Source organism: Rhinoderma darwinii, chromosome 6 (genome assembly GCF_050947455.1).
Source record: "Rhinoderma darwinii isolate aRhiDar2 chromosome 6, aRhiDar2.hap1, whole genome shotgun sequence".
NCBI lineage: Eukaryota > Metazoa > Chordata > Amphibia > Anura > Rhinodermatidae > Rhinoderma > Rhinoderma darwinii.
The window spans coordinates 114377032-114402035 of record NC_134692.1 but is presented as its reverse complement, the minus strand read 5'-3'; the positions used below and the strand labels follow the sequence as shown (position 1 = coordinate 114402035).

The 25004-nt window shown below is 40.9% G+C and overlaps 1 protein-coding gene across 1 annotated transcript in view; it reads left to right on the top strand.

The window, feature by feature from the left end:
• Positions 1 to 25004, top strand: part of SHISA9 (shisa family member 9) — a 315516-nt gene that overhangs the window by 69340 nt on the left and 221172 nt on the right. The window contains exon 2 of the mRNA XM_075830134.1: positions 11762 to 11889. Within this exon, the coding sequence (XP_075686249.1) occupies positions 11762 to 11889 (128 nt within the window). The remainder of the gene's footprint in view (positions 1 to 11761; positions 11890 to 25004) is intronic.

Here is a 25004-nt window from a genome sequence, read left to right as displayed (position 1 = left end):
AATGTGCCATCACTGTGTTCATTATCCTTTTATTTCCATTGTGCTGTGACATTACTGTCTGCATTATCCTTGTATTGTGATGTTGTTTTTATTTCCCTTTAGTATGGTCCGTAAGCATTAGTTGTGACATCATTGTGTTTATTATCTATTACATCGCTGTGCATGTAATTCCTCTATATCGCTGTGTGTAATAATCCTTTGCTATGACTTTACATTGTGTATTATTCAATACTGTGACATCACTGTGTTTGTGATTTCTATTTTGTGATATCACATTGTGCATTATATTTGTACAGTGATGATACAATGTATTCATGATTGCTGCACCGTGACGTTTGAATCCTCCCTGCGCTGTGAAATCCCTGTGACTATTATTCCTGTGACATCACTGTGTGTATTATCCCTTTGCTTTAACATTGCTATCTTTAAGATATCATTATTCATTATCTTTGAATTGTGACATCACAGTTTCTGTTACATCACTGATTATCATTTATCTACTGTGACGTTGCTGTGTTTATTGCCCTCTTGTGGATATCATTGTGTGCATTACTCAGGTTCTGTCACATAGATGAGGTTTAAATTTATGCAGGGGAAAAGGTTGCAGCTGCTGGTGCCGCAGTGCCACTTAAAAGTATACGAGTATCAGTAAATTGCATGTAAAGTTGGGGGCATTTTACATTGGGGCATTTGCATATACAGAAACCAGAAGAGTCCCAAAATATGCAAGTTATACACATTTCTGGCTGCATTATACCTAATATACAGTCCATCTAGTGGTGCGTAAGGAGGGATTGGAATTATTTTTGTAACTATGTTATTTTCATCTATTTTTAGTGTCAGAGCTTAAAGGCTATGGACACATTTGAAAGGACATTTTTTTTAAAATAAAAATATCACTGTGTATAGATAATACAGAGCAGCTGTATCTAAAAAAGTAAAATAAATTTTTCATAAAAAGTATTTGTAAAGTTGCACCAAACACTGATACAAATGTTTATTAAAAAAATTGCCTTTCAAAAGTGACCATAGCCTTTTAAAGAGGCTCTGTCACCAGATTATAAGTGCCCTATCTCCTACATAATGTGATTGGCGCTGTAATTTAGATAACAGCAGTGGTTTTTATTCTGAAAAACGATCATTTTTGACCAAGTTCTGAACAATTTTAGATTTATGCTAATTTGTTTCTTAATAGACAACTGGGCGTGTTTTACTTTTTACCAACTGGGCGTTGTACAGAGGCGTGTATGACGCTGACCAATCAGTGACCAATCAGTGACTAATCAGCGTCATACACTTCTCATTGTTCCAGCGTGATTGTGCTGTGGATCATGCTGGGCTGGAACAATGAGAAGTGTATGACGCTGATTGGTCACTGATTGGTCAGCGTCATACACTCCTCTGTACAACGCCCAGTTGGTAAAAAGTAAAAACACACCCAGTTGTCTATTAAGAAAGTAATTAGCATAAATCTAAAATTGTTCATAACTTGGTCAAAAATTATTGTTTTTCAAAATAAAAACCACTGCTGTTATCTACATTAAAGCGCCGATCACATTATGTAGGAGATAGGGCACTTATAATGTGGTGACAGAGCTTCTTTAACATTGCTGGATAGTCTAAGTTGGTCTTTAAAAGCGTATCATCAATAAAATGTATTGTCAGTAATTCTAAGTTGTCCTCCTCTACCATGCCGTTAAAAAATAGCCAATCATTACAAAATTATATATCTAGATATACTGTATATCAAAATGTCCCAAATGTGGCAAAGAGAAAGGAGACTTGTTACATGGTTTGTGGTATTGCCACAAGATAAGAACTTTCTGGGATGAGGTGACAAAAGTATAATGTTCTCTCTAAAAAGAGGGGTTCTATGTTGGAAGTTTAGAAATTTAAGGAAAATTTTAGAAAATATGTAAAGTCGCATAAAGGGGAAGGGGGTCTTGATAAAGAGGGGTAAATATAGATTAATGGTGTTTATATAGGTAAATTGTGAAATATGTAAGTAATATATGGCATGTGTAAATATGTTGGCACACTTCTATGTAAAGTAAGTAAAAAAAAACATAAAGTATTTAAAAAAAGCATTAATAATCATTATACAAATACAGTTTAATCACATAATATAATGAAATGTTCCGCTACTTGTTTAATTGACTTTGTGTTTCAATTGCCCATTATTTTTTTAATATATTTCCTTGCTGTCAGTGAATGGAAACATTATTGTTTACATACAGATTACTCAGTACATTGAAAAGTTACATACTGTTTCATTATACCGGGATTTTTTTTTTTTACATAAGATTGAATGGCCCCTTAGCTGTTATAATGGTCACCATTATAGCTCCCACACGAGTGATCACCCAGCATTCCCAAACCACCAAATTCACCTAGTTATGCCGCCATATAGAGGAGCTGTTGCAAATATAGAATGAAGATGCCAAGCAGAGGAATCCCGGGTAGCAATAGTCAATGCTTACATGTAACTAATGTATGGTTATTGAGTACTGGAGGATACATTGCATTCACCTATTTATATTGACATTTTTATTGTCATTTGTCTTTGGTCTTCAGCGACCTGTGTATTTAAGCATGAAGTTTGTGAATAGTACAGTGCGGTTTTATTGAGGTTTTATAAAAATAAATAATACAGATTTTGGCAGAGGCATATGCCTAATGTTCTGAATGTGTGTACTCAAATACTAATAGAAAATTATTATGCTCATAGAGTGATGTGAAAAAACACTAATATGTACCCCCCAATCACATCATAAGGCCTCATGCACACGGCCGTACCCGTAACCACGTGCCGCAATTGCGGGACACGGCCGGCTGCCGATGGCCGTTCGCATTTTCGACCCGTGCTCCCATACAAAGTACGGGAGCACGGCCCGTAAAAAACAAAAAATAGGACATCTCCTAACTTTTGGGGTACGGACACCTAACCGAAGCAATACGGAAAGGTGTCAACGGCCAATAGAACTGAGTGGGCCCGTAATTGCGGACCGCATTACGGTCCGCAAATACGTAGAATTTTTACAGTCATGTGCATGGGGCCTAACAGTTATTAGAGAATTTATTTAGAAAAATGTGCTATCCTTTACAAATCCTCTGACGCATGATTGAGACACGTCAGAAGATGTTATTGGTGTGGGTTCTTTAACCCCTTAAGGACTGAGCCATTTTTAATTTTTTCTTTTTAGTTTTTCACTCCCCACGTTCCAAAAGCCATAGCTTTTTTATTTTTCTGTCAATAGAGTGGTATGAGGGCTCATCTTTTGCGAGAGGAGTTGTAGTTTCTAATGGCACCATTTAAAGTACCTTAAAATGTACTGGCAAACGAAAAAAAATAATTCTTTGTAGGCTGAAATTGGGAAAAGCTGCGATTCCTACATAGTTTTTTGGCTTTCATTTTTACGGTTTTCACTGTGCAGCAAAAACAAAAACGTAACTTTATTCTTCAGCTCAATACGATTACGGTGATATCAAATTAATATAGTTTTTTTAAAAATATTTTACTACTTTTAAAACAAAACAACTTTTTGTTATAAAAAAAATTGTTTTGTTTCATCACATTCCGAGAGCCATAACTTTTTTATTTTTTCGTTGGAGTGAGTGGTGCGAGGGCTTATTTTTTGCCGGACGAGCTGTAGTTTTTATTGGTACAATTTTTTGGTACATACGACTTTTTGATCACATTTTATTAAACATTTTTTAGAGCTAAGGTGACCAAAAAACAGAAATTTTGGCGGTTTACATTTTACATCGCTGTTTCTGCCCATTAGTCCCAGTTGTCAGCTGTAAAACACAGTTGACGCCCGTAGCATATGGAGCGCGCTCCATACTTTCTTATAACGCTTATCAAGTACATGTATGTGACAATGTGTCAAGGGGTTTAACAGACCCCCTGTGATCAGTAAAGTGATAGCGCCACATGCTATAGCATGTGTCATACTTCTTTGGAACTTGGAGTTGGACATTTCCATATCTCTGAAAACACTCCCATTGAAATAAAAACTGCATCAACTTCCCTTATGAAAATCTCAGTGAAGCCATTGGTGCCTGAAAAGGCACAGCTCTTCTTTAAAGTTCTAGGACTCCACTGGATCATAGTGGCATCATCTACAAATGTGGATATGCCTTAATTGTCTGAGATGAGAATACCCCTTTAAAGCAGATCGGACAGATATTTATGCTACTATGTCTGAGGGCGGCATAAAGAAGTGACAAACATGTCGTTTTCACCATTCTGTCACTTATTAGTTAATGTTAAGTAGTTTTGGGGAATTTGGAACTTATACTTGCCGCAATGAGTCCAAGTATATTCATATATTTTTACATACTCTGTCCTCAAGCTGCTGATTGACACTTTTCTACACTATACCAATGTCCACGAGATGAAGCTAAAGGGTAAATGGGTAACTGTTAAAACTAACAATTCATGCACAAAAACCTACCAACACATTTGCACCTTTGGGACCCATTTTTTGTCAGATCCTGGGTATACTGGGGGATCCCCTGCTACTCTGTGGGCCAGTCTGACCATACACTGAAGGAATACAGGCTGGCATGAACAGCTGCAATATACAACTGTGCCGGCGGGGGTGCTCTAGGGACTTTAGATTACCCTGCAGGTTTTTTTTATGGAGTTCTGGAGCACTTATGACATCATACAGGTAATTGATAGTTCTATAATTTCCTAATGCTAATATTTAAATTTTCCATATGAGGCTTCATTTTAAGATATATATGTATTTTAAGAAGGCATTTCTTATTCTATAGTTATATTGCTTACTGTTAACAATAGCAAGAAATCTTTCCATACAGTGTATACCATCGGCATAGCACATCTACAAGGTTACATGGGTAGATTTACACTAATTAGTTAGTGTCATAGAATATATTTGTCCTACTATCAGCAAATTGAGTGTTTTGGGGCCAAAGACCACGGTACAATTCAGAGAACTGAAGAATCTTCTGTGCCCGGGGTGGCTGCTACTTACCCCTAAAAGACCAGTCCTTTTTATAAAATTGTCTGATTCATTGTGACTCATGTGTCAAGTTGTGTTGAGTTTTATTAAATCATGAAATGTGGCTTATTGAAATAACTTAACACAATATGACAGATGCATTGTTTTGTGTTGAAAATATATATTAAAAAAAATACGTTTGTCTATGAAACTGGGTCAGAACAAATTACAAAAATCATTGTGTAAATAGTGATTATTATATCATATCTACCTGTCAAAAGAAGAATGAAGTATATGTGATTGTATTCCATTTTAATTATTATAATAATTACCTATCTATCGGTCTCTCTGTCTGTCTGTCTATCTATCTATCTATCTATCTATCTATCTATCTATCTATCTATCTATCTATCTATCTATCTATCTATCTATCTATCTATCTATCTATCTATCCCCCCCCCCCCCGGCACCTAGGACTCGGTGCACATGCCAAACCAGCCCCCTAGCAACGCCCCTGCATTAGTGGATTTTAAAGATGCCCATTTAATGTGGCTCTAGATGGCACAATTGCTGCTGCTAAAAAAATGTATCACATATCCACAGGATAGGCGATAAGTATTTGATCGCTGGGGGTTACAGCACTTCGTTATATTTAGTAGTCCCACAAAAAATGAACGGAGCAGCAGCGCGCATGCGTGACCTGCTGTTCCGTTCATACAGGGGACTAAGGACTCCCATTCTTTTGTTCGATGGGGATCCTAGCAGTGGGACAGCCAACGATCAAACACAGGATAGGTGATAACTTTTTTGGGTGGAATAACCCCTTTAAGGGTCAGAGTGGCCCACTAAAGTACCATTGAATCTTCTAGTGGGCCCAAGTTCTGACATAGTAATAGGCCCCAAAGGTGCAGCAGAGGACAACCGCTGTTTAAAGTGAATTTGGAGCCAATCACTGGCTGCTAGGGACGATTCTTACAGGGTGATACACAAATAACCTATAAGAATGTATTATATGACCTGTATGTGGAATGATGACAGCAGAGTTTCAGATGCAAGTAAAAGTGCATCTGGACATATTCTGTATAAATTGAAGGCAGGTCGTAAAAATTATTTCCTATCAATGTATCTGTGGCTCTTAGGGGCAAAGCTCATTTATTTAGGCCCCCTTAGTAGAATTTTAGGTGTTTATATAAAGAGTTCTATTGTGCACACTAGGTCAGATTTAATAGGTAATCTTAAAGGGATTCTACAAGATTCTAAAAACAGCACCAAACCTGTCCACAAGTTCTGTGTGGTATTGCTGCTTAGCCCTGAACACTTCAATAGAGCTGACCTGCAATACCAAACACAACCTGTCGTTAGGTGTAGTGCTGTTTTTGGAAGAAAGCAGCCATGTTTTTTTGAGTCTGTACAACCCCTTTAAGGAGGGAGATTATATTTAACACACAATTTTGTGTTTGCTGCATAACAAACAGAATGAAATATATAGACAAGAGCAAATCAGCTGTGACTGCAATACAAAATCAGACAAACACACAGTTAGTGATTTTATGTTTTTATTTTATTGCTGAATAGTTTAATTTTTTTTTTCATCTTGAGGTCCAAAGATTCATATATTAGGGAATTTAATTATATGTGATATATTATATTATAAGACAACAAACAAGTGGTGTCTGTTGCATCTTGAACCTTGCTGGTAGACTTCCTGCAACCTGTATTAGGGCATGGCCACACGTGGCGGATTTCCTCCGCAACTGTCCGCATCAATGCCGCACAGAATCTGCGTTGCAGATTCTGCGGCGGATCTGCCCAAAATGTGCAGAAAATTGATGCGGACTAGCTGCTGCGGACTGCGGGAAAAGTGCTTCCCTTCTCCCTATCAGTGCAGGATAGAGAGAAGGGACAGCACTTTCCCTAGTGAAAGTAAACGAATTTCATACTTACCGGCCGTTGTCTTGGTGACGCGTCCCTCTTTCGGCATCCAGCCCGACCTCCCTGGGTGACGCGCAAGTCCATGTGACCGCTGCAGCCTGTGCTTGGCCTGTGATTGGCTGCAGCCGTCACTTAGACTGAAACGTCATCCTGGGAGGCCGGACTGGAGACAGAAGCAGGGAGTTCTCGGTAAGTATGAACTTATATTTTTTTACAGGTTGCTGTATATTGGGATCGGTAGTCACTGTCCCGGGTGCAGAAACAGTTACTGCCGATCGCTTAACTCTTTCAGCACCCTGGACAGTGACTATTTACAGACGTCTCCTAGCAACGCTCCCGTCATTACGGGAGCCCCATTGACTTCCTCAGTCTGGCTGTAGACCTAGAAATACATAGGTCCAGCCAGAATGAAGAAATGTCAAGTTAAAAAAGCAAGACGCATCCGCAGCACACATAACATGTGCATGACAGCTGCGGACTTCATTGCGGAAATTAGAATCTCCATTGAAGTCAATGGAGAAATTCCGCCATGAGTCCGCCACTGCTCCGCAACAGACAGAGCATGCTGCGGACACCAAATTCCGCTCCGCAGCCTATGCTCCGCAGCGGAATTTTACGCATCGTCTAAACGAACACTGTTAAATTAAAGTGGAAGTCAATGGACAAACGGCTCCGCTGCGGATTAACGCTGCGGAGTGTCCGCAGCGGAATTTAAGTGACATTCCGTTGTTCTGCTCCGTCAGAGGAGCAAAACAACGGAATGCTGGAAGCATCGGTTTCGTTGCACAATGGACACCGCTGTAGGCCGATGGAACCCATTGACTTTAATGGGTTCCGTGGGCTCTCCGTTGGGGTGTCCGTAATTTTACCAGAGACAATAGCGCAACATGCTTCGCTATTGTCTCTGGTAATCTCTGCCGGATCTGCGCCGGAGGCTTCTAAGGGCGGGTTCACACGTGGCGGAATTTCACTTAAATTCCGCTGCGGACACTCCGCAGCGTTAATCCGCAGCGGTGCCGTTTGTCCATTGACTTACACTTTAATTTAGCAGTGTTCGTTTAGACGAGGCGTAAAATTCCGCTGCGGAGCATAGGCTGCGGAGCGGAATTTGGTGTCCGCAGCATGCTCTGTCTGTTGCGGACCAGTGGCGGACTCATGGCGGAATTTCTCCATTGACTTCAATGGAGAGTCAAAATTCCGCAATGAAGTCCGCAGATCTTATGTGTGCTGCGGAGCGTATTGTTTTTACTACCATGACATTTCTTCATTCTGGCTGGACCTATGTATTTCTAGGTCTACAGCCAGACTGAGGAAGTCAATGGGGCTCCCGTAATGACGGGAGCGTTGCTAGGAGACGTCTGTAAATAGTCACTGTCCAGGGTGCTGAAAGAGTTAAGCGATCGGCAGTAACTGTTTCTGCACCCGGGACAGTGACTACCGATCTCAATATACATGTATCTGTAAAAAACATATAAGTTCATACTTACCGAGAACTCCCTGCGTCTGTCTCCAGTCCAGCCTCCCAGGATGACGTTTCAGTCTAAGTGACGGCTGCAGCCAATCACAGGCCAAGCACAGGCTGCAGCGGTCACATGGACTGGTGCGTCATCCAGGGAGGTCGGGCTGGATGCCGAAAGAGGGACGCGTCACCAAGACAACGGCCGGTAAGTATGAAATTCTTTTACTTTCCCTAGGGAAAGTGCTGTCCCTTCTCTCTATCCTGCACTGATAGGGAGAAGGGAAGCACTTTTCCCGCAGTCCGCAGCAGCTAGTCCGCATCAATTTTCTGCACATTTTGTGCAGATCCGCAGCAGAATCTGCAACGCAGATTCTGTGCGGCATTGATGCGGACAGTTGCGGAGGAAATCCGCCACGTGTGGTCATGCCCTAACAGAGCCTCCAACGCAGATGTGAACGAGGCCTTAGGCGCTGTGCCTTCGATCTGTACTTGAGACAAAATGTCAATATTAGGTATCATGGACATATCCAACGCTCTGTTATTTCAACGCTAGTTGTAAAATCCCATCGATTATTTTTACATTTTATATTTTTGTGTTTTTTTGTTTCTTATTCTTTTTTTTTTTTAATAAACAGATTTTTATTGATCCAGTATACATCTAATCATTACATACAGCAATGAAACATTGCAAACAAACCATTGGGATAAGGATTACATTTTTTTACAGAAAAACAAAAAAGAAACATACAAACAAACAAAACTCCCAATCCAGACACGGCAAATTGACCACATATTCGACTAAGGTAATCATAAGAGTATGTCGGAGTAAGTAGAGTCAGTCCATTGATCCCATAAGGAAGTACGAGCGTAGGACCCTTGAATAGAGGTTAAAGCGCGTTCCATAACACAATTATTGTTAACATATAAAATCACTTCACTCATACTAGGCGCTTTTGTAGATTTCCAGTATTTTGCAATCAATATTTTTGCAGACAGAAATACATGAAAAAGTAAGTTTCTGACACCCGGAGAGAAATCCACCAATCCCACATGCAGTAGGGCTAGAGCAGGGGCGAGCTGAATGTCAACCCCTTAGGCTATGTTCCCACGGGGTATTTTGCCGAGTTTTTTGACGCGGAAACCGCGTCGCAAAACTCGGCAGTAACGGCCCGAGAACGCCTCCCATTGATTTCAATGGGAGGCGTCGGCGTCTTTTTCCCGCGAGCAGTAAAACTGCCTCGCGGGAAAAAGAAGCGACATGCCCTATCTTCGTGCGCTTCCGCCTCCGACCTCCCATTGACTTCAATGGGAGGCAGGAGAAAGCGTATATCTCGCTGTTTTATGCCCGCGGCGCTCAATGGCCGCGGGCGAAAAACGGCGCGATAATTGCCGCGAAAATCGGCGTGCAGGGAGAGGAATATCTGCCTCAAAGTTCCAAACGGAATTTTGAGGCAGATATTCCTCCCCCAAAATACTCCGTGTGAACATAGCCTAAAAGAGATCGTAAGAAATCTTCTACTTGCTGCCAAAAGCTGGACAATACTGTACACTCCCAGAAAATATGGAGGATGGTACCCTTAGAAGTGAGGCACCTCCAGCACCTATCTGATGATGTTGTTCGCGAGAATCGCGACAAACGACTAGGAGTGTAATACCACCTATACATTATTTTCCTAGACGCTTCCAAATGTGTAGCGCACTTAGAGAGAGAGCAAGCTAGATTGAAAGTGGCTTCCCAATCCTGCGTACTTATAGGGATTCTGAGATCTCTCTCCCAATGCCCCAGACAAGGAAATTCCTCCCGAAGCAAACCCTCATAAATTTTTGATATCCCTTTGCATGTTTTATCCAGATTAGTGAATGACAATTCAAAAGGCGTTTTAGGGGAATCAATCAGAGGAGGCAATGTACTCAACAAATGACGTATTCTAAGGGATTTATAGAAGTCCCTAAGGGGTATGTTGTACTTCAGACATATATCATTAAATGCCATTAGATAAGTTCGCTCCATAATGTCAGAAATACACTCAATGCTGGACAACAGCCAATTTTGGATATCAATATCAGGTATCAGAAACGGAAGCAGTCGAAGAGGAAGATCAGAAAATCTCACCGGGATTATAGGGTGAATAACAGTAAATTTTTTCCAGACCTGGAGCCCTGCATCAATCGTTAAAAAAGAAGATTTCGATATTTTAGCACCAGTGGACAATAGTCACATGCGCGCTTCTACAGAAGATCCATCAAGTAATTCCTTTTCCATAGAAATCCAATGTTTCATAGGAACTTTAGTCTTCCACATTCTGGCTTGATCCAAAATTGCTGCATAATAATAATGAGCCAAGTTCGGGAGACCCAAACCCCCTTTAACAATTGGCTGGTATAATACCTCCGCAGCTACTCTAGGGCGGGAGTTTTTCCATATATATTTATTAATTATACCTTGGAGTCTTTTAAGATAAGATACCGATAGCAGAATAGGTAAATTTCTAAATAGATATAGTATTTTTGGGAGGATCATCATCTTAACCGCAGAGATTCTCCCTACCCATGATGCCTCATACTTCATGTACTTGGATAAGTCTGCTTCTATCGCAGATACCAATGGTATATAATTATATTTATATAAAAGAGAGGTGGGGTAGGTAAGTTGTATTCCTAAGTATGAGAAAGAGTGCTCAACCCAAACAAACGGAAATTTCTTCCGGAGAGAGTCCAAAAGAAGACGAGAAATATTCATACTCAAAACCATAGACTTAGTAACATTAAGCTTATAATACGAAATTGCACTAAAAGCCTCCAATATCTTAGTGACCTCTAATAGAGATGTCTCAGGGTCAGATATAGCAATGAGCACATCATCCGCAAATAAGCCAATTTGATGAGATATATCCCCCACCGTTATCCCACTAATAGCAACAGATTTTTGTTTCTTATTCTATATTTTGTAATTAAATGATGGTAAAAGAAATCTGCCATTTGATTAAAGGCTATGTAAACGTTTGAGGGCATTTTTTAAAAATTATATGTATGTGTAAAGAAATATTTCTATTATATTTTTATTAAAAATGTTGCTTACTTTTGGAGTCGCAAATAGTAACTGCATCTCGACCCTTTCAGCCAAATCCGTCAGTTTGCTGGAGTGACGGCTTGGCTGAGAGCTTCTACCCATGAATTGATGATCATGTAATATATGGTTGTGCCAAGTCCTCAGAAGTGGGAGCTGCCTTTTGTAGTGACTCTCCGCTCTGGCTAATAGAAAGTGGGGGGTCCAGGAGTGGGTGATCCACAATCTATGATGACCATATTCATAATCTTCCTGTATACATTCAGATTCTATGGATTTTGGCTTCATGTTTTACAATAATACTAATGAATACAACTTTCCTCCTGTTCTCAGGGCTCTTGCGGACGTGATGAGACAACAGGGCCCCTGCTCGACAGACCACATGGAGAGAGATGCGAACCTCGTCGTTCATATGCAGCACTATGAAACCATGCAGTCCCGGCCATCTGCAAATAACTTATGTGAGTTATTACATGAGCTGAAGTGTCTAGTTATAAACCCGCAGCTGGACATGTATTCAGATTACTGCTTTATGAATGTTGTCATGTGGTTACATTTCTCTCCCACTGGCTATTACAATATTGCTTGGTCAGAAATGTATTTGTACTTATGTGACATAATGCTGTGGTGCCATGTGTGCCCTGGTGGCTACAGGAGTGTGAAGTCGACTCAGGTCATCTTCACTTTGACACTTGTAAACAGGGTTAGATCGTGCACACTTCTGTCTGTTTTCCTCTTCATTTTAACATTGGCTGATAACAGCAAATCCATAACTTTTCTGATTTGTCTCTTAAAAGTCCCACTGGGCATGTATTCAAATAGGAAACAGGCCTGTTCTTGTGTTGTTAATAGTGATGCATTGAGATTCTCACAGCAGTGGGATTTATGCTCATTATCTCTCTCTCTCTCTCTCTCTCTCTCTCTCTCTCTCTCTCTCTCTCTCTCTCTCTCTCTCTCTCTCTCTCTCTCTCTCTCTCTCTCTCTCTCTCTCTCTCTCTCTCTCTCTCTCTCTCTCGCCTTGAGAAAGGCTCTAGAGGACAGAGCTGAAATGTTGCACAGGGGGCAATAAGAGTACCCTATTTTCACATTTACTGCGGAGTGCTGCCTATTTTTTGAATATTATCTATCTATCTATCTATCTATCTATCTATCTATCTATCTATCTATCTATCTATCTATCTATCTATCTATCTATCTATCTATCTATCTATCTATCTGTTTGTGTGAGGGAACAATTGAAATATGCACTGTGAAAAAGATATGTATACCCAAAGGCTTGTTAAAGAGGCTCTGTCACCAGATTTTGCAACCCCTATCTGCTATTGCAGCAGATCGGCGCTGCGATGTAGATTACAGTAACGTTTTTATTTTAAAAAAACGAGCGTTTTTGGCCAAGTTATGACCATTTTTGTATTTATGCAAATGAGGCTTGCAAAAGTACAACTGGGCGTGTTGAAAAGTAAAAGTACAACTGGGCGTGTATTATGTGCGTACATCGGGGCGTTTTTACTTCTTTTACTAGCTGGGCGTTCTGATGAGAAGTATCATCCACTTCTCTTCAGAACGCCCAGCTTCTGGCAGTGCAGACACAGCCGTGTTCTCCAGAGATCACGCTGTGACGTCACTTCCCCAGGTCCTGCATCGTGTCAGACGAGCGAGGACACATCGGCACCAGAGGCTACAGATGATTCTGCAGCAGCATCGGCGTTTGCAGGTAAATCGATGTAGCTACTTACCTGCAAACGCTGATGCTGCTGCAGAATCATCTGTAGCCTCTGGTGCCGACACGATGCAGGACCTGTGAGTGACGTCACAGATCTGCACTGCCAGAAGCTGGGCGTTCTGAAGAGAAGTGGATGATACTTCTCATCAGAACGCCCAGCTAGTAAAAGAAGTAAAAACGCCCCGATGTACGAACATAATACACGCCCAGTTGTACTTTTACTTTTCAACACGCCCAGTTGTACTTTTGCAAGCCTCATTTGCATAAATACAAAAATGGCCATAACTTGGCCAAAAATGCTCGTTTTTTAAAAAGAAAAACGTTACTGTAATCTACATTGCAGTGCCGATCTGCTGCAATAGCAGATAGGGGTTGCAAAATCTGGTGACAGAGCCTCTTTAAATATATTTGTGTTGCTGGTGCTGGTTTCTTATTAAAATTACAGGGGTAGATATACTTTAAAGCTGTCATTTTCTGTGACAATATAGGGTATAAACAATCACTTTAATAATTAGAAAAAAATAATTATTGTTAATAATTAATATCAAATGGGTAAAGGCCTATGCACATGTCAAAGCCATTTTCATCAACCCTGTATAGCCACCCACGGAGTCCCTACAGGTCCATTTTATATACCCTTAGGCACAGTACGGTGCCTTCTTGAGAAAGCTTATGCTTCCGTAGTGGATATACACAGCATCCCTACAACTCCCAATTGCTATTTTTTATGCAATTCGAGGATTATTGCATCCTTTATTTTTTTTTATTTTTATTTTTTTTTACTTGACATGATTGTTTCTTCAATGCTGTAGATAAAATTAGCATTTTGTCAGTTGTTTAAATGTTAGAAAGATAATGAAAATAAAAATACACTTGGATGAGAACCTGCCTGTTTTGTGTGAAATGTGCTTATCTGCTGGAACTTAATAGCCATTTTACCAGGAGTCTTTGCCCATAAAGGACAATCAAAGCATCTTAATTAGTGTCAACAAATGAAACACATTTTCGCAAGAAATTTCACAAATTTGTTGAAATTACGTCAACATCAAAAAATGCATTCACTTTGCTATTGTGAATCATGATAATTAGGCTACAGGCCTTACGCTCTGCCAACATGAAAGCTAGAAATACGGCATATAAAAGACTGAATAGAGATGTAACAGCTTGACTGAAGAAGACAAGTACAAGACATTTATTAGGGAAATGTCTTAAAGTCTGCTTATGATTATTTTGGCCTCCCCTGTATTCCATGTGTCGTTTCCTCCTTTCCTTGGTTTCCCAGCGCTCTACGTACGTACTATACATTTTTTACAGCCCCTTTACCCCTCCCCGATCATTAACTACACCACACCTAGTGGAGATGGGCCCCTTTAAGCTGTTAGATTCAATAGCAGCTGCTATGTCTACTACCGTGTTGGTTACACCCATGGTCAGAAAGTGATACATATGGTATTTAGGGTGACTGTAATGATAGGTGTAGGGAAACGGACAAGTGAGCCCTAATCTACGCGCCACTCTGTCCCTGCCTACTTGCAACGACCCGCCCTAGGCGACGGGGTACAACTGGGCGGCGGTCCCTACGCTCAGTAAGTGCACGAGACAAAACATACAAGGGAATATAAAGCAAAGGGAAAGGGGCAGTTGCCCACGGCAACACCGTGAGCAACAGAGTGGTGAACGAGCCAAGTCAAACCAGGAGAGCACGAGGTACCAAACGCAGAGCAGAAGAGTAGTCAGAAAGCCAGGGTCAGAATGGAGCAGGATCAAATTGTTAGGAGCTGTAGCTGGGCCAGGAAACCACACGAGAAGAATCACAAGCAAAGGAGGAACAGGAAAGGCAGGTATAAATAGACAGAGGGCGGGAGCTAGCTGAGTCTGGCCAGGCTGCAATAGGCTCTCCCACTCCTAAGCCTGCCAGCCTGAGTGGTGGAAGCTGGAGTCAGTCTCAGAGAGATAGACTCAGGTGCAGACTGATTACCTAAGGAAGTTAACCCCGAAGCTGTGCCTGGCAGATCCTTTACAGTGACACTTTAAACAAAGTCATCTATAAGATGCCCATAAATGGTTAAACAAACAGGCAGAAAGAGCTTTAAATTCAGGGGTGCTGCATTGGGCAGATGAGAGGTGCTTCCTGGGTAGAGCCCTGTCATTCAGCAACTTTTCTCCAATCTGCATCAACATCCTCATTTACACGTTCTGAATAATATGTGTATATAATATCTGTATCTAGGACAGTATGTATGCACTCAGACTCAAAGGACAAATGGGACTAAACTATCGAAATTAACAGAGAAACTGGCCTTGTTGGCCATAGCAGCCAATTACAGTGCAACATTAATTTTTCTAAAGCAGTTTAAAGGGGTTAAATTAACCCAGACATTGGTGGTACACTAGGATAGGCACCGTCAGCTCAGCTCGGCTTTTTCCATCAGTGACATTATAGTCATTGGCTGCCCATCCTATTATTTTATCCTGCTGATAAGCAATGCCGCAGACATCTGACAGCCAATTATCTCCCTAGTCTGCTGAAATAATATGCATGCTTTGCCAAGCATGCATGTTAATGGGGGCATCTGGGCTGATGGTCATTGTATGTGCATGGCAAGCTTTAAAGGCGACCCGTCACCTCTCCTGACAAGTCTGCTTTAATAAATACTTGCATTCCCCATGAGATAACAATTCTGGAACATCTTTTCTTAGACCTCTACGTTGTGCCATTCCTCTGTTATTCCTTCTAGAAATGTATGATTAAATTGACAACTGGGTGTTACCAGTTGGGGGTGTGTCCCTTACATTGACACGGACCAATCAGTGCTGACAGAGTGAGTCTGTTTGGGGACACACCCCTTGACAAGTTTTTTTAAATACATTTATAGGAGGAATAACCGAGGACTGGGCCAACGCAGATTCCTAAGAGAATATGTTCCAGAATTATTATTTCATGGAAACACAAGAATTTACTAAAACAAACATGTCAGGAGAGGTGGCAGGTCCTCTTTAATCTTCATCACAGACATCTGATATGTTTTTGGGTAGTAAATGCTCTTCAACTATATACCCTGTATAATAAAAGGTTATGTGATAGTATATTTTAATGACATGTCAATTAGACATCATACGGATTGCAATGGTGGGGGTACCAGTCTTGGGATTTGCAGGATTGTTGATTATAATGGGAACAGAAATCAGCTTCAGATATTGTTAAAGGTCCCCATTCCAGGACCATGCTAGTTTGATTATTATGGGATGTTTGATTTACATGTCATTCAATTATATTATAGGACTACTGCTTTATTCTGGGCTTATCTATAAATAAGATTGTTCTGCACTGAGATGTGACATTTAGATCAAGGAAAGCGTGTCTGTAAGTTAGCGGGTGAAAGACACAGCACCTTGTTTATTGTTTTAGAACACGGTTGTGCAGTCCATCTATGACATAGACAGAGGTCATACATTATGTCTGACATTACTGAATATGACATGAGATAGGACATGCATCCAACAGCATCATTTCATTAGGCTCTTTCTTGTCTATGATATATGTATAGCTTGCAGCAAGTGGTTGAGGTTGGTAGGCAGTGGTTAGATTTATTATAAATTGGATGATTTTCTGCTACCGGCGGCCTCTTCTCTTTTATCTGTAGATTAATAATCTGCCAAAAACGGAAATGTGGGAATGTCAGTGTGAACAGATCAGTGTCACATTTAAGAGATGTTATTACCAATCACTACAGCAGAGCATAAAGCGGCTAAGTTCACACTAGCGTTAGTATACGTTTACCTCTCTTCCGTCGGTGGAAGAGAGGATCGAAAGATTAAACGGAAAGCAACGGTTCCTTTAGAATTACCATTGATTTCAATGGTAATTCTTTTGTTTCAGTTGCTTTCTTTTTGTCTCCGTTTGCTAGGTTTACGTTTTCTTTTTTCACGGAAACAAAAGTTCTGCAGACTGCAATTTTTCTTCCATCAAAAAAAAATACGGAAACCTAGCGAATGGAGATAAACGGAAAGCAACTGAAACAAAAGAATTACCATTGAAATCAATGGTAATTCTAACGGAACCGTTGCTTTCCGTTTAATCTTTCCATCCTCTCTTCCTCTGACGGAAGAGGGGTAAACATATACTAACGGTAGTGTGAAAGAAGCCTAAAACATATCAATATTGTCATGCGATGTGATGGCTTTTATACCTAGCTCTTAAAGGGATCCTGTCATCAACATCTTACCTGTTAAACTCACCTAACCCCTCAATGGCCGCAGCTGTCCAGAGTTCATTCCTGTTCTCTTCTTTCCTGAAGTCCTCCTCTGTCAGTAAATATAGTCGTTTAAACTTTTCCCGCCTTTTATGGTAATTATTTTTCCCTCTGGGATGCAGCTTCTTAACCACGCCCACTGCCACCACCTGTCCGGCCGTGACTGGCTAAGGAGCTATCAATCAAAAAGAAGGAGGTGGAGTCCAATCTGAGATGCTGGAGGAATGAAAATCTGACTCTTTTCAGATGAAGATTTGACTCTTTTCTGCTCATTTGCATACGGCGTGGGACCACTGAAAAACGGAATACTAAAGTTACAGAGCTTACTTAGAAAATATTTATAGCTTAGATGACAATGATTTTTCACCCACTTTCACCAGGTATTGCTGGCTTTATAGCTAAAATGCTGGTGACAGGTTCCCTTTAAGTTTATATGTCTATGACTTTTGACATTTCTCAGAGCCAAAGCTGGTTATGCAGTATATCATAGAAACATGAATGTTATAAATTCTCTTCAATGTAATATTTTGGGAAATTTCTGCTATGCATACGATGTGTATGGTATAACTCAATAGGGCATATGTTTCGAAGTGTTTGTAAGGTACTGTAACTAAGGGTCAATGCACACGATGCCTATTACGTGCGGTTTTGTTGCGTATACTTGCGTAATACAGTACCAGCACAGACAATGAGACTCCAGGAAATCTCATGTACACACTGCGGATTGTAAAATCTGCAGCATGTCAATTTATATTGTGTTTCCGCTTGCGAATTCTATTTGCCTAGTGCATAGGAAAATCGCACCAAAACACGCAGTATGAAAACGCTGTGATTTACGCATCAAAATGTGAAACTCCACTGAAAAACGCATAAAAAAACGCACCTTAAACGGTGTTTTTTTCCTGCGAATTTCTTGCGGTTTTGCTGCATATTTTCCGCAGCAAAATACGCATTATGTGCATGTAGCCTAAGGGTTGTTTTGACGCAGAGCACCAAATTGTAAATTCTGCTTACCACCATATTTTACGTGCAACTTCTTTATAATATACTTCCCAACATTTGACATCATAATTATGTGACAACTTAAGCCCCAACCCTATTCCACTCATGATCAACCCCAAAATGCATAGAAAAGCCCATTCCTATGTAAATTTACATAACCCCACCCCCTGTTATATTTTACGGTATTGTTGGCAAGTAGGATATCATTTCTAATATATACACTGAAGACATTCAGTCCTCAAGTTTTAATTTTGGTGACTGCAGCAGTAGTACAATAGAAGGAGGGTAGTACAATGTAAGTTGATACTTATGGAGACACCCATCATGGAACGATAGATAGATGGACAGACAGAGACAGACAGACAGACAGACAGACGATGATAGATAGATAGATAGATAGATAGATAGATACATTGGCAATGGTCTGCATGTGTGGGCCTCATTTATCAAAGCTGAAAAATTGGCCATGTTTCCCATGACAACCAATCAAAGCTCAGCTTTCCTAACTTAAATTGCTCTTGAAAAATGAAAGCTCCTCTGTTATTGGTTGCCATGGACAATAAGACTAGTTTTTCTTATTAGGTAGTTTGATAAATAAGGCCAGTAATTATTTCCTATGTATGTAAAATTACTCTCTGGATCAGAGTTTGGAGACTGAATTTCTACAACGTCTATATAACAAAGTTACTGTGTCGAGCGCTGAGCCGTTTACAGTCTATACATTCACTCATGAAGAGTCTCTTTAAAACTTGCTGTGTGGAACCTGTATGGCATAGCGTGTATAGTCATAGAGCAAATGCACGTATTATTACCATGTAACCATTCCAATCAGTTTGTCTTCCACAAAATGCCTGCCATGCTTTGTCACGTTAAGGCCCAGTTCACACTGAGTTTGCCGCCGAAACCGCATCAGAATCAGCGCCAAAAAATGTCCAGAGACGGAGGCGTTTTTTTTTTTCGTGGCAGCTTTTAGCCTTTTATGCCTCTAACCTCTCATTGAAATCAATGGGAGGCAGAGAAAGCGTTTTTTTGCAGATATTTTTTGCCTGCGGCGCTAAATGGCCATGGGCGAAAAACGCGGCAAGAAATTGCAGGCAGGTCCTTGAGGCATAATTTTCTGCCTGCAAAAAAACACTTTATGCGCTGCTTCCCTGCAGCACTCAAATACAGCAGAATGCAACATTTATAACGTATGAATAATGAAAAAGACGCTAGTCCAACCACATACAAACGACTGTTGGGTGCAGTAACCAATATGGAGAAAGTGTCCTACTAAACTACAATAATAAAACAATTGCTGCGCCCAACCAGTGTCTATATGATGTAATAAATAGAGGATGCAGCTTCCTCCTCCGATTCCAGGAATAATAGGCAGATCAAATCAGCCAAACGCACCAGACTCCCAGCACAGATGGTACAGTATATAACACTTTTACTATTAAAGAAAAAGCATCTCAGTGGACATAGTGTGATCAACTTAAAATCTGTATTTATTAAAATCTATATTTATTCGTACTTACAAATATTAGTTAAAAAAATGCGTATATCAATAAAAACTCACGCTGTATCCAGCCATGTACTGCCCAACTTAATTTTTGACACATTGGAAGAAGCCGGTTCAGGCGAAACTTGAGACGGTCGATACATGGCTAGATGCAACATGGACTTTTATTGATAAACATGTTTTTTTAACCCCCTAATGACCGCCCATTTGCCTTGTCACGGCGGTCATTGAGGGTACTTAAAGTCATAGCGCTGCCTTTTCACTCCGATGTCTCATAAGACTGGCATGGGTGTCCAATGCCGGCTTAATCTGGTGCTGGGCTGTCTAGAGATCCCGGCCTTTAACCCCCTAGATGCCGCGGTTAATATTGACCACGGCATCTAAGTGGTACAAGAGGGAGGATGCTCCTTTTGTCACGTCATCGACAACGCGATTGCGGGGTGACAATGGTTTCCAGAGGCAGTGTCTAATGGTTTTACACTGACAGGCACAATACACTACAATATAGAAGTAATGCAGTGTATTATAAAATCGATCAAATGATCGCATAGTAAAGTCCCATAGTGGGACAAAAAATAAGTAGAAAAATAGATCAATAAAGTTTGTAATAAATATATGAAAGTACAAAAATGATAACCCATTTTCCCCTTACAAAATGCTTTAGCATGAAAAAAAATAAAAAATAAAAAGAGCTACACATAATTGGTATCGAAGCGTTAATAAAACACAATGCCAGAATTGTTGCCTTCTGTCCATCCTGCCTTGCAAAAAACACAATAAAAAGTAATCACAAAGTTGTAACAACCCCAAAATAAAAACTACAAGTTGCCTTGCAAAAATAAGCCCTGATATAATACTTTTAAAATAAAATTGTTTTTATTTTGTAAAAGTAGTAAAACAAAAAAAAATATTTGGTATCGCTGTAATCGTAACAACCCACAGAATAAAGCTATTATGTTTTTCATGCCACATGGTCAATGGCGTACGTTTAAAACGCATGGAGTTTTGAAATTCGACGTTGAAAAATGGAATAAGTCGCTTGGTCATTAGGGGCCCAAAATAGGCTGGATACTAAAGGGTTAAACATTTTTAACGATTTTTAACGTCCTGTGATCAGTTGGGAGTTTAAACGGTTTTAACGATTTTTAACGTCCTGTGATCAGTTGGGAGTGGATCGCACTATGTCCGCTGATATGTTTTTTCTCTAATAGTAAAAGCGTTATATACTGAACCAACTGTGCGCGGAGTCTGGAGCTTTCAGTGATCTGATCTGCCTATTATTCCTGGAATTGGAGGAGAAAGTCTATTTCTCCTTTTCATTATATCATATAGACACTGGCTGAGCGCAACAATTGTTTTATTATTGTGTGAATAATATTACATTCAGTAGAATATCATGTAGCTTAGTTTATTTATGTTGGAGGTCTGCCAGTTAAATAGCTCAAGTAAATTGTCAGCAATACTCAGGGTAAGTCCGTGTGACATGACATTTGCTCGGGCCATAGGAGCCACCTCTTTGGATGCCAAAGTCTGTGAAATGATTGAAGAATCTACTATTCATTTTTTCTGTTACAAAAAGTGCTACATTGTGGCAAAATAATCACTGCAAAGTTAAAACATTCAGTAGAGAGGTCCCCAGGGGCACATGAGAAGTAAATGTATTATGTTAACACAAGAAGTAATATATTCAAATCCAGGCACATCCCTATGTAATAATGTCATTTAAAGGGAAGTCCATCCAAAATGCATAGTTTCAGGGGTGTAACAAAGGGGGGAGGGGAAGCAATTGGACCTGGGTTCTGGTGCCTGTGGCCCCTCTGCCACATACATCAGTATTATAAACGGCACATGTTGGTGGGAGGCCCTATAAAGATTTTGCATTGGGCCCAAGAGCTCCAAGTTACACCTGCATGGTTCCATTATAGTATTTTATTCACATGTTGCCAGTCGTTTCAAACTCTTATCAGGAATACATGGCATCCATACAAAGGTAATGAACATATTCAGTGACGGACGTTCACTCAGAGAACGCTCTGCCACTCATCATTGTCAATATGTATTAAGCTCCACAACTCCCTTGAAGATAAAAGTTTTTTTATCCTGAAGAAACCTGTTTTCCTTTAAATGTTTCTTATTGTAAATTTAAAAAGAGCCCTGAAGTGTGTCATGTGAGCCCTCTTGGCACTGCAATCGGAGAGGCTAATTTGCCCTGTTCTGTACAGCTGTCTACAATCTTATTTTTAATATTGCCAGTGTGAAAGCAGCTTATCTTGGCTCAGACAGTACAACAGACCTTTCATACCGTCATAAAAGGGGTTTCCCCAGAATCACTAAAGTGTAACTAAACTTTCAATAAACTTGTGATAGTGACATGTCAAAAGTTTTGATCGGTGGGGATCCAAGCACTGAGACCCCTACCATTCTCTAAAATGAAGCAGCAGGAGCGCTCAGGTGAGCACTGTGCCGCTTTGTTTCTGCTCGGCTTTCCTCGGAGCCGAGCGAGCGGTGTATGGACCCATAGACTTTCTATTGAGCCCGTACACCACTTGTTTACCTGAGCTCTCCTGCCGCTTCGTTTTACCAATTGGTGGGGGTCTATATACTTATACCCCCTACGATCAAAACGTTTGACATGTCACTATGACATGTGAAAAGTTTTTTAAAAGTTTAGTTACCCTTTAATTGTAAACTATCCACAAGATAGGTGATAATTTTCTGACCGCTGGGGGCCCTACTGTTGGGATCACCAACGATCATGAGAATGGGGGTCCCAAACTCCCCTGTTCCTTCTCACTTCTCACTGCAGTGAGGAGGAAATTGAATGGAGTGGCGGTCAAGCATGAACGCTGCCGATTCATTCAAAGTCTATGGGAATGACATGCTCGACCATCGCTCCATTCAAGCTCCTCCTTACTGTGGGGGGGGGGCAGTGAGGAGAATCTGGGGGTTCGGGACCCCTGTTCTCGCAATCAATGGATGTCCCAGCGGTGGGGCCCCAAGGAGCAGAAAATGATCACCTATCCTGTAGATTGATGATAATTTATGATTGTGGGAAAACCCCTTTAATCTACTTCGCACTAGTGATAACATATTATTTCTCTGCAGTCTGTAAAACGAGATGCCAGTGTAGTTTATTGCATTGACACCTAGTGGCCAATGTGATAATTGCAAAATTTCATGATTATTTTTTACATGGATAAGCAAGACAACATTTTTTTCTTTTTAAATGTTTAAAAAAAAACAAACAATAAAAAAAGTATAACACTTTCTGATGCTAGTACTAGTTATTGTAATGAGATTAAAATATAATAAAGAATAACTCCATACTCCACCAAAGTCATTTCATCATATGTTGTTCAGTTATCTGTCAATGTTCATTAGAACTGGAGCTAGAGAGCAGAATGTGACTTTCTGGAGATTCACACAACTTTCTAATACAGTTCACTACATCTATTGCCGTTCACTACATCTATTGTCAACAATATAGCTGCTCCATGTGACCCAATGTAAGCCTCTGGGGCATGAAGTTCATAACTTTGGCTTCTGGGATAAAGTTTATAACCAAAAGTTGCTCTCAAGTCTGGGCCTGGGCCCTTATGAATATGGCAGAACTGTGTGTACGTTGGCTGTACAATGACACTCAAAGTCCCTGTGGCTCCGTACTATAGAGCTGTATTCACTCTATGTGCCGCTGTATGGTGCCTCCATCCTCCATCAACTAACGATGTTATTCTGCCCTAGAAACATTGCTTCTCCTCTGTAATAGAACGATCAATAGTACATGCCTTCATATGCTTTCATAAACTAAAGGCATAGAGAGTTAAAGGATATATACACCTGTATACATAGAAGCTGTATCGTTCTGTCAAAGCGGCGGCCGTCAGTACAGCTGAGCTGACGGCTCGGCTGAAATCTGGTCCTGCGTATCCATGACATGCAGAATCAAGCTAATAACGATCACATCTTAAGTTGATGGACTGAGGTGTGATCATTATTAACTGGATCCTGTGTGTTAGAGACATGCAGGACCAGCCTTCAGCCCAGCCGTCAGTTCACCTGAACTGACGGAATTGGCTTTGACGGAACGATACAGCTTCTATTTATACAGGACACAAAGAAACTATATCTCAGAAAGTCAATTTTTTTTAAATAAAAGTCAATTTAAAAGTGGTCTCAAATCACATAAAACATTGATTTATTAAAAATTAATATATATATATATTTTTTTACAAAAGCTGTTCATAGCCTTTAAAGTAATACCCCATAGGAGTCTATGGGCAGCATATAACAACTTTGTAAAGATCATTAGTTGCACCGAGCCATAATATGTCAATTTGAATGAGCCCTAAGTGAAATGGCTTATTAGTGGTGTGTAGTAGTGCACATTTTTTTGACATTCAAATGCCATATATCAGGGGCGGACATACCGCATGTGCAGCCGGTGCAGCTGCACAAGGGCCCCGCGTGGGAAGGGGGCCCGTTCAGTGGCGTAACTACCACAGTAGCAGCCGTAGCAGCTGCTACGGGGCCCGCGGCATGGGGGGGCCCGTGTCGCCCTGACAGGCACATTACATTTTATGTACCAGGCCTGGCGGCACGGGCCCCCTCATGCCTAGTAGCATCACAACACTAGGCATGAGGGGAGGGAGGGGGCGGGGGCCCGGTGATAGCCGCCACACTGCACTACCAATCGGGAGGGAGGGGGCGGGTGCCCGGGCCCGGTGATAGCCGCTACACTGCACTGCCAATCTGGCACAGATGAATAGGACAGGACGGCGATGCTGGTGGTAGGAGGAGCGCTCAGGCAGGGGAGAGGACAGGGGGCGGTGCGACGTAAGACTTCGGGCGGCTGGACAGTACAGTCAGGACTGCCGGAGAACTCATAGGATGAGCGGAGGACAGACACAGGACGAGTGGAGGACGTGCAGACTGCAGAGGACAGGTAGATGAAGTTAAAAAGTTCATGTCAGAAGGGAGAAGTTTTTATGTAGAAAAATCTGCCTCATAATTCCTTCCGGAATTTTGAGGCATATTTTGACCTGCCGGTAGAACACTTCCCGCGTTTTTCATTGCGTTTTTTTGTGGCGTTTTTCG